This window comes from Plasmodium yoelii, assembly GCF_900002385.2.
Source record: "Plasmodium yoelii strain 17X genome assembly, chromosome: 7".
In the NCBI taxonomy this organism is placed as follows: domain Eukaryota; phylum Apicomplexa; class Aconoidasida; order Haemosporida; family Plasmodiidae; genus Plasmodium; species Plasmodium yoelii.
Window position 1 is genome coordinate 435,231 of NC_036179.2, and position 13,541 is coordinate 448,771.

The 13,541-nt window shown below is 22.4% G+C and overlaps 4 protein-coding genes across 4 annotated transcripts; 2 read left to right on the forward strand and 2 right to left on the reverse strand.

Annotated features, from left to right (window-relative positions):
* Positions 1–81: 81 nt before the first annotated feature.
* PY17X_0706600 (uncharacterized protein) lies at positions 82–2,316 on the forward strand (the record flags this gene model as incomplete). The annotated part of the gene is made up of 1 exon (XM_724844.1): positions 82–2,316. One exon carries the CDS (start codon positions 82–84, stop codon positions 2,314–2,316), a length of 2,235 nt encoding a protein of 744 aa, XP_729937.1.
* Positions 2,317–2,754: 438 nt separating this feature from the next.
* On the reverse strand, positions 2,755–6,424 carry PY17X_0706700 (conserved Plasmodium protein, unknown function; the record flags this gene model as incomplete). The annotated part of the gene is made up of 3 exons (XM_022955492.1): positions 2,755–2,985; positions 3,078–6,146; positions 6,398–6,424. The coding sequence occupies 3 exons, from the start codon at positions 6,422–6,424 to the stop codon at positions 2,755–2,757; spliced, it is 3,327 nt and encodes a 1,108-aa protein (XP_022811765.1).
* Positions 6,425–7,597: 1,173 nt separating this feature from the next.
* On the reverse strand, positions 7,598–8,818 carry PY17X_0706800 (exonuclease, putative; the record flags this gene model as incomplete). Its single annotated transcript, XM_724846.2, has 1 exon — positions 7,598–8,818. One exon carries the CDS (start codon positions 8,816–8,818, stop codon positions 7,598–7,600), a length of 1,221 nt encoding a protein of 406 aa, XP_729939.2.
* A 1,011-nt stretch (positions 8,819–9,829) lies between these two features.
* On the forward strand, positions 9,830–12,283 carry PY17X_0706900 (conserved Plasmodium protein, unknown function; the record flags this gene model as incomplete). The annotated part of the gene is made up of 1 exon (XM_724847.1): positions 9,830–12,283. The coding sequence occupies one exon, from the start codon at positions 9,830–9,832 to the stop codon at positions 12,281–12,283; it is 2,454 nt and encodes an 817-aa protein (XP_729940.1).
* Between the last annotated feature and the right edge of the window lie 1,258 nt (positions 12,284–13,541).

A 13,541-nucleotide genomic window follows, 5' to 3' on the forward strand; every position in this document is an offset into this window, starting at 1 on the left:
GGCAAAAAAAAGAAGATAAAAAAAAGTAGAAATATATTTTCTTTGTAAATAATATCCCCCCAAATTTTGTTGACATATATTATGCTTTTTATAAATTTATCAAAATGTGCTCAAAAAAGGATAAACAATTTTTTACAATTTTCCAAAGGGAATCAGATTAATCAAATCATAAGAAACAAACAGTTTTCAAGTTTAAATATTTCTCAAAAATGTAATTTTATAAATCATATATTAAATATTAAAAAACTATCATTTAATACGCTCCAAAATACAAATGAAGAAATAAGGAAGTCAAAAAAAAAAAAAAATAAAATAACTACCAAAGTAAAGGATGTAAAAGAAGAAGATAATGATGATGATGATGTATATGCAAACAATGAATGTAATTATATTGAAAAAGATAATAAAATATATATACATGTGAAAACAAAAAAAAATCAAAAAGAACAAGTAGAGATCAACCAGAGAAATCTAACACAAGACCAAAATAATATACCTCCAATTTTATCACCACAAAATATAAACAATGAAACAAAAAAGGAATCATATAAAATATATGACAACAATTATGACAACAATTATGACAACAATTATGATACCAATTATGTGAACAGTCCAATATTACAATATCATCAAAATTTTGAAAAAAATAACAACACACAATCTTCAAAATATGTAGAAAATGCAGATACACAAACTAGTCATTACAATGTTGGGAATCTGGAAAATTATGAAAACTGTTTTGAATATAAATCAGATCTTATAAAAACGATTCAACCTAATGATAAACAAACTGATAATATTTATAACATCAAAGAACAATCAACAAATAGCCAAATAAAAAAAAACATAAATGATGAAATATTAAAAAGTGAAGCATTAATGGAAATTTTAACTCACACAGATGATCATGTTATGCTTCGAAATGAAAAACGATTTTGCGATTTTTTGTGGATTACAGCAAAATCAGGAAAAGGTGGAAACCCAAATTATAAAAAACAAAGAAGTAAAAAATTAAAAGGAGAAGGATATGGTGGACATGGAGGTAATGTTATATTGAAAAGTAAAAAATCGATTTATGATTTAATAAAAATTGAACAAAAAATAAAAGCAAATGATGGAGAAGATTTTAGAGAAAATAGTCGAGGAAAAGATGGAAAAGATAAAATTATTTTTGTTCCTGTAGGTACTATAGTAAGAAAAAGAATTTATTGTCAAAAAAAAAATCAAAATAATAGAAAAATATATAAAAGTGTTTTTTGGTATCAATTTTTAAATGAAAATGAAGAATTATTAGTAGCTAGAGGAGGTAAAGGAGGTATCTCTTATTCACTTTTTAAAAAACATGATTTTAGGTTACCTGAACTTAGTGAAAAAATATTATTAGAATTAGAATTACGATTAATAAATGATGTAGCTTTTATTGGTATTGAAAATAGTGGAAAAACATCTCTTTGTAGTAGTTTGAGTAAATATTATGGAAATATAAATAGTGATATATATACAACTACTATACCACATGTTTCAAATATTAATTATATTGATGGAGTTGAAATTACATTATTAGATACACCATATTTATTTTATAATGCCCATAAAGATAAAACACGAGGAAAACGTATTCTCCGGCATCTCTACAGAAGCAAACTAATTATATATGTGATAGATGTTTCTAATGATAAACTAAAAAATCTTGATGATCCAAATATTGAAGATTATTATTTGAAAAGCCTGAAAAATGAAGAAAACCAAAATAAGAATGACAAAATTGATCCCCCTTGTATAGATGATGAAAATTTAAAAGAATATTACAATGATACAATAAAACAAATAAAAATGCTTCGAAATGAATTATTTCTATTTAATCCTGATTATTTAAAAAAAAAAGAATTAGTAGTAGCAACAAAATGTGATATGTTACATAAAAATACTTTACTTAATCTAGATTCGTTATATATTCGTTTAAAACATATTTTTCCAGATATTGAAGTAATTGGAACATCAGCAAAATTTGGATTAGGTATTAAATTATTAAGTAGAAAAATACGAGAATTAATATATCCACAATATATTTTACAAAATAATAAATTATATTCTAAAAATATTGAAGATTATGTTATTCCAACATCTGATCATATTAAAGAAGGACGAAAAAAATTACAAAATTATGACTTACCTGACAATATTAAACATATATATGATCATAATTATTTGGAAAATTTTGATTATTTTTTAAAAAAAAATAAAAAAAATAAAAAAAATTCTCAACCTACTCAGCTCATTATTACTCAATCTGATCCAAAAAAAAATCTATAATTATAAATCATTTCTTACTATCCCTTGGAATAACAAACTATCATCATAGATCCACCTTTTTTGAAAGATAGAATAAAATTATATTCTACCCACAACATAATGATAATATTGTAAGTTATAAATTATATATATTTATAAAAAAAAACAAAAATAACATTAAAAGTTGGACCATAATTAGCCTTAATTTATTCCTCATGAAATGACGTTAAAAAATTTTTATTTTATGGGAATACTACTAAGTTAATATGTTAAAATATACAAAAGTCGGAAAATTTAGCGAATTTAATAGGTAAAAAAATAATCATATATACGACGAAATAACGAATTACTCAACGTGGATAAGCCAAACGATAAGTAGTACACCAGGAAATGCCATAAACAAGAAAAGACAACGGAAAAAAAAAAAAAAAAAAAATGAAATAAAATAATATCATTAAATTATAAGTCAAAATTATTAATAGGTAAATTACAATTGTACAATTTCCACAACTTTTCAGTAATCTTCTTATTACTAGGGGCACGATTCGAACATTGCTTTATAGTATTATTTAATGTTGATAAAATTATATTTTCCGTTTCAAATAATTCAACATTTTTGGGATTTTCTTTTTCCATAAGTTTCGTTCTACAATGTCTTAAAGGTGGAACAGCTATAGTTCCAATCATATCCTATAAAAAATATGACCATATAAATTTTGTGAATATAATACACACACTATATAGCAAATATCAAGATATTTAAAAAGAAATATATAAATTACCTTATTATTTAGCAATGGGTTTAGAAATGGATAAAATTCTTGAGAATAGTAAGAATTTTTTAGAGCAAACAAAACTGTCAAACAACTTCTTAAATTATTTTTTAGTAAAAATGGTGGTATTAATTGAAAACTGTTTTTTTTTTTATTATAAATTACATTTTCTCGAAATATAGAACAATGTAAAGAAAGAGGTGTATATACAGAAATTAGCAAATCATTGTAGTTGTTATTTAATCTTATGTGAGGAAATGAATTTGTTTGATATTTGAAAATTTTATAATTTAAACAATAATTATATTTCATATTTTTGGAATAATTTGAATTATATTTTTTCTGTATATCATAATCTGCGAGATTATCAAGATGTGATGAATTAAAATTTTCGAATTTTTCAGAAAGTTCATAATTTTCATGTCCATCATTCACATTTTCCCCTCCTTGATTGGCATTATAAGTACCTTTCAACATATTCACAATTTTTTTTATTTTTTTTTCGAGGAGAGAAAAATTATTTTCGCTATAAAAATATTTGACAACAACAAAATATTCAAACATAAAATTATCATTACATATATGATTAATATTATTTACATTTAATATTATATTATTTCTAAATAAAACCCTATTTTTATAAATAGTATTTTCCGTTCCATCATCAACAAAATTGTCTTTTTTATTCATTTCTTTTAAATTTGTGTTATAATTTTCATCTTGAAAAACATTTGAAACATTTTTTTTTACACATTCTCTATCATAACCATAATCTAAAAAAAATTGATAATTCTTTATAAATGATTGTATAATTTTATCCATTAAATTGGAATTAAAATTTTGAAAATTCTCATCAACATATTTTATATAGGTAAACATATCCATGTCAAAAGTAAATAACTTTTCTGAATGAATAGTAACTTTACCACTTCCCCTTATAATATTTAATGACATTATATTATGTAATTTAAATAAATTTAAAAATATGATTGTCTCATCAATATATTTATCATTATTTAAAAAGACAAAATAATTTTCAAGCATATTTTCAAATGTTAATTCGCTACTACCTTTATTTAAATATTCATAAAAAAAATAATAATTATAATATATATTAAAATATTCAAAATTAATATTTTCAATATCAAAACATTTCCAACATAATTGTAATATTATATACTTTTCTAATCCAATTTTATTTGTACTTAAAAAATCAAAATCATCAATATTATCATATATTAATTTCATAATATTTAAAAATGTTATTCCATATCTTTTTTTTAATCCTTTATATAAATCATATCGATATTTATCAAAAATGGAAACATTATTATTCTTGCTACTAATTTTATTAGGATTTTCAATATATTGATATTCATATAAATTATCATTAATACTTATTAATTCCATCATTTTAATTAAAAATTCATAAATTATTTCACTTTTTATATATCGAAAACCTTTATTTTTAATATATATCATATTATTTTTACTGTATTTTTGCATATGCATTAAATAGCTACATATTTCTTCGTTTGAAAATTGTAGATTCTCAAAAATACCTTTTTTGCTTATATAAATTACCCCATCATCAATTTCGTTTGTTTCTTTTTCAGAATAATTCAAACCCTCTTTAATCAATTTACATCCTTCACTTTGTCCATATAATGCTTCACTATGTACAAGCAAATAATATGAAAAAAATAATTCTATATTATTAAAAATGGTTGCTTTTTCACTTAATATTATCTTCTCCTTACATAAACCCATAATAGACAATGTTTTTATTAAATCATCATTAAATGGTATCGAATTCGTTTTTTTTAAATTACACATTCCATTTTCCATTTCTTGAGAATATAATTTCTTTTCTATATCACTATTAATATAATATTTTGAAAAAAATGATTTAAGACAAATTGCTAATGTTCCATCTACATCGTTCATTAATATGTTATAAGTTTTATTTGTAGTACATAATACAACATCATTAAATCGTCCTAAATTTGTGCATAATTTATATATAATATGATTTATATCTTTATTTTCTGAAAAAATTAAATTTATTTTATATTTTTTAATTTTTTCTAAATTTAAATTATTATTATGACTATTTAATTCGAAAAAATTATTTTTATCTTCATTTTTAAACATGTTGGAATTAGACATATGAGTAGAATTGTTGTCATTTCCTGATGTTCCTTTATCATTTGATGTAAGACTATAATTATGATTTGTTATAAACTCATTATATTCTTTTATATATTTATTAAACATTTTAAAATAAATATCACCTGAATTGTTAATAATATTTTTTAATTCATCATTAATACAAATTAATAGCCATTGATCATTTATATTTTTTAATGTTTTTGATAAATATATTTGCCATATTTCATCTTCTTCAATATCTTCTTTTTCGTTTTCCTCAATGAAATCTTCTCTTTTTTTTCCACTTTTTGTTATACTTAAAACATTTTTTACAGTAGTATTAATTATAGGGCTATTAGCAAATGTTAATGATTTGTCTGCAATATCACAAACCTCATAAATATAATTGCACACATTATAAATACTATTATTACTTTTCTTACTTAATATATCTAATTCATTATTATATTTTTTATAAAAATTTGGATAAGTAGTATATTTTAATATGCATATATTTTCATTTTTAGACATTTCATTAATTACCCCATCAATTATATGTGCCGAAACAAATAACTTAGGTACTTTTTTTAATTTATTTATATCCTTAATTAAATTTTTTTGAACTTTTATTTCATCTTGAAAACTATAATGCCATTCCATATAAGCCCATAAATAATCTATTTCGTATACATATTTTTCTCTTTCTATTGTACTTTTTTTTTTAGTCTCTTTTTGAATAAATTGATTTTTTTGCAAATTAAACCCGCTTTCCTCTTCTTTTCCCAATTTATCAATGCTTATAATATTTTTTTCTTCAGCTAAAAAATCAGAAAAATCCGCTTGAATATCTAATAGAGTCAAAGAATAGTCATTTTTCTTATCATAGGGCTTTTTCAAGGGAACAATTTCACATCCATTTTCGAAATACTATGTAAGCAAAAAAAAAAAAAAAATTTTAAATGTTTTAAAATATAGGAAAGAAATGCATATATGTACATACACATTTACACACACCTTTTACACATTAACCATACGTAATATGTTAAACTATAAATATTTACAAAAAATATAATAGGACAATTTTCATATATCAAAAATTAATAAAAATATATAAACTATTCAACAGTTCATAATATACACAAATAAATTAAATGTATTTTTAAATGAAAGATCATTACCCATTTATATGATTTAGCTTCAAACATGTTTTTTTTTTCTTCGTATTCTCAAAGTTCCTTATATTATATATAATTATTACTTCTAATTAACTATGACTTGACTATAATCATAATTAAAAAATTATTTCATATGTAATTTCAATTAAAATGCTGAATTATATATGCATTCTCATTGATAAAATATAATGCTTTCCTTTTTTCTACTCCTTTATATATAAATATAGTGTAGCTTAAAATAAAAATTAAAATGCATATTTACGCTCTTTTAATATATCTATACACCTTTTTATATGCATAAAATCTATAAAAAAATATTTTTATGCTTTGTATCCTTATTACATTAAATCGAAAAAAAAAGCGAAAAAAAAACATTAAAGATATAAAAGCTTTAATTCATATATGTTAAAATTTGCTATAATATTTTAATATTTTTTTATCCTATATCGAGATCAAATTTAATTATAGCATCTGCACATCCTTAAATCGCACATGAAGAGTATCTTTTTTTCCCCATAATTAAAAAAGTTCCAATAATATCTTACTACAATTATTTTAATGTTTACAAAATATATCATTCGAAATTATCTTATAATATGTAAATATTATTATGAAATCCCTTCTCAAAACGCGTGTATATTTGTAATACACATTTTATATATAGAAAGAAATACATAGAGATAAAATTTACCATTATCATTAGAAAACTACTTTTGAACCCGATAAAGTAAAATTATGATGATCCACATATTTTTTCATGATTTTAATATTTATTAAAATTCACAAAAAAAATTTTAAAATACAAAAAATATAAACCGCGTTCTTCATAATGTTCATCTAGGACATTTTGAGAGATACATAAAAAAGAATTTAAATATAAAGTTAATTATCCAAATAATTCAAATAAATAAATAATATATAATATTCAAAAACATTCAAATATGCATTTAATTATATTATTTATATAATCCTTTTTATTAAACACATTAATGCTTTCATTATATTATAAAATATTTGCTAAATAAATATATGGCAAAAAAACAAAAAAACATACACGTATCTACAGATATATCGTTGAAAAAAAAACCTTTAATTCTATATACATAATACGTTGTAAACTGAACAAAAGGCTTAAAACAATCATAAATTTTCTTTATTATTTTATCCATTTTTTTTCAATTATCATATATTCGTCACAAAACTTTAGGGTGAATCCTCATTGTCACAAAATTCAATCATAGGATCCACAATATTCTCATGAATTGATGGCTTGAACTTACCCCTAGGTCTTTCTTTTAAATTCCAATAATCATATACATCATCGTGCTTGCATAGATACAAAATTTTTTGATCTATCGATTTATTACTGACTACACACATTACGACATCCCCTACTTTTACATTATTAAATTGTGCAACCGATGATGGTGTGCAAGCTATTCCCTTTCTTGTGCTATTCAATTTAAAAACACAATTTAAGATAGATTTACTTACTAACATGGCTTCTATTATATTTCCTCTTTTTGCTAAATCCACAGGCAATTTATAACGAGAATTAAGAAAACAATAATTTACAAAATCTTTTGATTTTTCCAATACTTCTTTCTTAGATACTAATTTATCAAATATTTTGTAAATAGGTAGTAAATATTTAACATTTTTTAAAGCATAAATAATGGAAATTTTACTTAATGGTCTTATTTCCCATATTTTTTCATTTTTATACATTTCTTTTTTTATATTATTTAAGCAATCATCTTTAACTCCTAAATAATCGTGTAAAAGGTTTAAAAAACTTATTTGATATATATCATTTTCTTTTTTTTTTTCCAATAAAAGCATATGTGCTCTTAACGTATCATAAACATTTTCAAACTTTATATCTAACTGGTTATATAAAGCCGAACTGTCTTCTCTACAATCATGAATCACTTTCAATGTTTTTTTATTTTCAATTATCTTTTTTACACTGTTTATAACTGACTTGTTTAATAAATCGAATATATAATATTTCTCAAACACTTTATCTTTCTTTTCAATTTCAGTATATATTTGCATTAAACATATTTTACCATATCGCCCTAAATTCGTTCCTTCAAAATCTACTGCAATAATGTCATTACTATTTATTTCATCAGCTGCTTCTTCTCCTTCATTTTCATTTTCTATAACCTTAATGTCTTTATATTTGTTCGGGGAATCTTTGTTTGCTAATTTGGTTTTAATATTATCTTTATTATATTTACAACTTATTTCATCATCCTTTTTTTGTGAAATACCTGTTCCATAAAATTGCTTACCCTTTCGAACAGTATTTGCATTTTTTATATTTTTCAGAAAAATACTTTGAATTGTATTATTTAAAACGAAATTATATTTGGAGATTGTATATACGTTATTATATGTATATTTTATTATTTTCATTCCCCTTTAATAAAATTCATACAAAAAAATAATAAAATAAAATCATAATATTTTAATACATATTAATATAAAGAACATATCACTTTTTCTACAAAGCTAGCTGTTGCTTAGATAATGTATATATTTAGCTCCTTTTTTACATTTTTCACATATTTTCCATTTTTTTCTATAAAAAATATTCAGGATATTATTCGATTTAAATGGTTATTCTATGATACAAATCGATGTTATGGGTTACCAAAAAAAAAAAAATATGGAAATAAGATATATGGCTATCTAAAAATATTAATATATTGTATACAAAAAAGTTATATTAAAAAATTAATGTATTATTAATGCAAAAATGTATATATTTTTTTTATAAAAGCTAGCTGTAGCAATATAAAGTGAAAAAAAATATTAACATGTAAGGTCGTTATGCTAATTTTTTTTTTTTTTCTCTCTATATCGTTTATTTTAGCTACTTGCACACAAATAATATAATTTACCACCCAAAAAAAATATTAATACAAAAAAAAGACGCAAAATTGTTTAAGGAATAGGTTATATATTTATTTTATTAAAAAATTTATTATTTGTATTTTTTTTAATTTAATTAACCTTTATTTCTATAACATTAAGTAACACCTTATATATATTTTTTTACTATTTAAAACTTTTAATGTGTATATTTTAAAAAAGAGAATATATTCGATATGATATATAATCACCGAAATATATTCTCTATTTATGATTGTTTTATGTTAATTTTATTATTTGTTTCTTCTCTTTTCCCATTTATTTAATTTGGATTAAACTTTTAATCTGGTTGTACTCCTTAACCATCGTAGATATCATAATACACTGCACACATATAATATATATGCATATTAAACCCTCAAACCATTTTTGATAATTATTATAAAAAAAAACATATTATTTTTAAATTTTCATTTTCATATTCGTGTTCTATGATTTATTTTAACTAATATACCTTCTATTTTAAAACATATTTTATTGATATTTTTTTAAATGGAGGAAACAAGTTGCATTCCAGCCTATAAAAACATAAATGTCGACGAGTTGTACAGACAACACGAAGACTATGCATTTGTTAATGATATAATAGCCAAACCATTTTTTTATGACCCGTATTTTAAGCAAGAGCCTATGGGACCTTATATTAAGGAATATTATCAGAGTTATAAATCCAATACGACTATGAAGAATTCTGTATATTCACCAGTTATTATGTCACAACAAAAATTAAATAGGCAATGCAATCCATTTGTATCGTATCCATACGGTGTTCCCGTGGGTATAGAATATCAAATATGTTCCAAATGTAAATGTAAAAAAAGTAACAGAACTAAAAAGAATGAAGATAAAAACGATCAGAAGAACCAAACATCAAAGAAAAGTTTCGAAAATAATTCCATACTTTCAGTTTCAAATTCATACGATGAGAACATTACCAATACTCATACATATGCTAATAAAGAATGCTGTTTTGATACATTTGACGAAATATCTATTACAAAATTTTCAATGGAAAGCGGTGACATGATACCACTTGGAATTAATAATCATGAAAAATTCCTCTCAAATAACTTGGAAACAATATATTTGGAGGAATCTAAAGAAAGCAAAGATCATAAAAAATTTCTAGATATACGTGACGAAAGTACTGTCAAAAAAAGTGACAATCTATTTGAAATTTGTGATCATGATTACAGATTGAAGTATTATCCTAATAGTAATGAAAATGGATATACACTCCCAAAGGAAGAAATCGAAACAAATTATAAGAAAGAAATTCCAAAGTACAATAATATTCATTTCAATAGTAATGATCACAATAAATATAGCCTAAATGAAAAATATTTTAACACAGACAATTCCGATTTGGAAAAGTATTCTTTTCCATATACACCAGAAAAAAGAAATGCAAAACAACAAAATGATACTCAAAGAAGTATAAATGAAAAACAACAAAATGATAGTCAAAGAATTAGAAGTGAAAAACAACAAAATGATACTCAAAGAAGTAGGAGTGAAAAACACATAGACAAACATAATGATAGTGAAAAAAGGCATCAAATTAATGAAGAAAAAATAAAGAATAAAAAAAGTAAAGAATGTGAAATAATAAAAAAAAATCGGGACACTATAGATGATGATACGAATGAAAATTTTAGTTCAGAACAAATAAAAACATCAAATATTAAAGAAACAAGTACAATGAATAATTTAAAGCAAGGGGGAAATCCAAAATACTCTACAAAACAGGTCAAAATATGTGAAGATGAAAACATTTTAAATAAATACAGTGTTATAAATAGTTTAAAAAAAAAAACAGTGTCAAAAGAAAATATAAAACAAATACAAAAAAATTCACATGATATTCAAGAAAATGAAATAAATAAAAATGTGGAATCTTATGGTAGGGTTTGTAAATTTAATAATTCTAAAAATGAAATTCCAAAAAAAGGTGTCATAACAATAAAAAAGGGTAAAGTAGGACATATTAGAAATGAGACATCTTTGGTGAATGAAAATTATAATAAAAATTCTCATTCTTCGTCAAAAAAAATGCCAATGAAACATAGAAAATCTTTTATTGAAAAAGATAATACTATAATAAAAAAGAAAGGTGATAAAAAAGAACTTAATCATGGAAGATCAAAATTAGCTATTTCTAGAACCAAATCACTTAAAGTAAAAAGAGGTGGTACTATAAGTTTTCCACCAAAAAATTCTAGTTTATTTCAAAGAAAAAAAAGCATTTTGAGTAAACAGAAATCTATGATGGAAACACCATTTAAAAAACAAAACACTATGTCGTTAAAAAGAAAAAAAACATTATCCAAATTAAATTCTACAAAGCAACCATACAAAATTTTCTTAAACAAAAAAAAAGTTATATGCACACAAAAAAGTACTCATGGATTAGATAATAAGAAAAATAAAAATTTGGAACCCAATTCTAAAAAAATGCTTTCAAGATCAAAAACAAAGGTTTATGTTGATAATGATACGAAAGTTTTCAAAAAAGTTGATGTTAAAATGGTTTCAAAAAATATATTCAATCCAAATTTATCTATAGAAACTTACAATAATAGTGGAACTGATAATAAAAAAGGAGACAGTGTTGTTTCTCAAAATACGTTGAATGATAAATTAGACAATAATTTGAATAAGGTTGATAGTATATCGTCAAAAAATAGAGGAGAAAATGGAATCATAAAAAAAAAACTAGATAATTCTAACGTAAACAAGATGAGTAACATCTCTATGAGAAATAGGTTAGACACTAATTCCATCAGAAATAAAGTAAAGAATAAGAAAAAAGAATTATTTGACAACATTATATCTTTAACTAAAAACATGAAAGATCAGCCATTAAAAAAGAAATACAACGATAATATAGACCCAAGGGATTTGCTATCCTTAGAATCTAACAATAGTTCCGATACACATTTTTAAGAATTTGAATTAAACGCTATATATTATGATTTCTCGTTGAGGTATTGTATGTGGGAAAACAAATAAGGGAATATGAAACAAATTAATATAACTAATGACCCGATATATAAACAAAATGAAAATGTCCATATGAAATACCTTGTATGCTAACATTTTCTTTTACTTTTTTCATGCTCAATATTATACATATTTATTTTTTAGTGTGCATCATTTTTTTAATTTACCAGTTTGATACATTTTCCGATAACAAACATATATAATAAGATTAACATTATTTTAATTTATTTTTTTTTCTTTTTCTCAATGTACTCGTTTTAATAAATGCATCTGTTAAATGCACGACATTTGCAAAATGGTATATACTGTGGTTGAAATAATCGCATGAAATAATCGCATGAAATAATCGCATGAAATAAGGGGAATGCCAAAGCTCTTAGTTTAATATGAATACTCAATAAATTCCCGTCATATGACGATTATATGAGCCCCACATAAGGCATGAAACTATTTCCTTAATAAACAATATATTAACTATACCGTTATAAATGTCTAGCTAAAATTTTATATACTTTATGATGTATGGGTGTCTGTAGCTATTAATAAGACAAAGTTAAAACAATAATATATTTATTTAATGTTAATATTTAAATAGTTAAAAAATATTGGATATAAAATATAAAAATTGTCAATCAGAGGTTCGATGATATTAAAAAAGAAAATGCGTGTATGTAAATATACATATTCTTGAGGAAAGGCAAATAAATTCAATTATTAAACATTTATATTTCTTTTTCTTATTTTCCATTTGAATAATAATTATATTTTTTTTAAACAAAATAACAAATGAAATACAACAAATTAAAAAGAAAAAATAGGCCATCATGTTTACATATATATGCCAAACTGCTCTATAACACGTGTATGGTTCACGTCATATAATGCTACAAAAAAAAATTATAACATATGAAACTGTGATATATACATATATTTAATAGCACAAATAGGGGGAATATATAGCTTTTTAAAAACGCTATATCCCACTTATTATTATCATTATTTTATTAATAATTATTCCTTCTCAACACGCTTAGTAGTATGCACATACATCGATTTTTGTGAATTATTTTTAATGAAGATTTTAAAATATATGGGTATTAAATTTGCTTATGTACAAACTAGTATACAATTTTAGGTTCTCTTTTTCATAAATAAGGGATATAGTTGCGCACATAAAGCATGGGCATATGGAGAACAATAA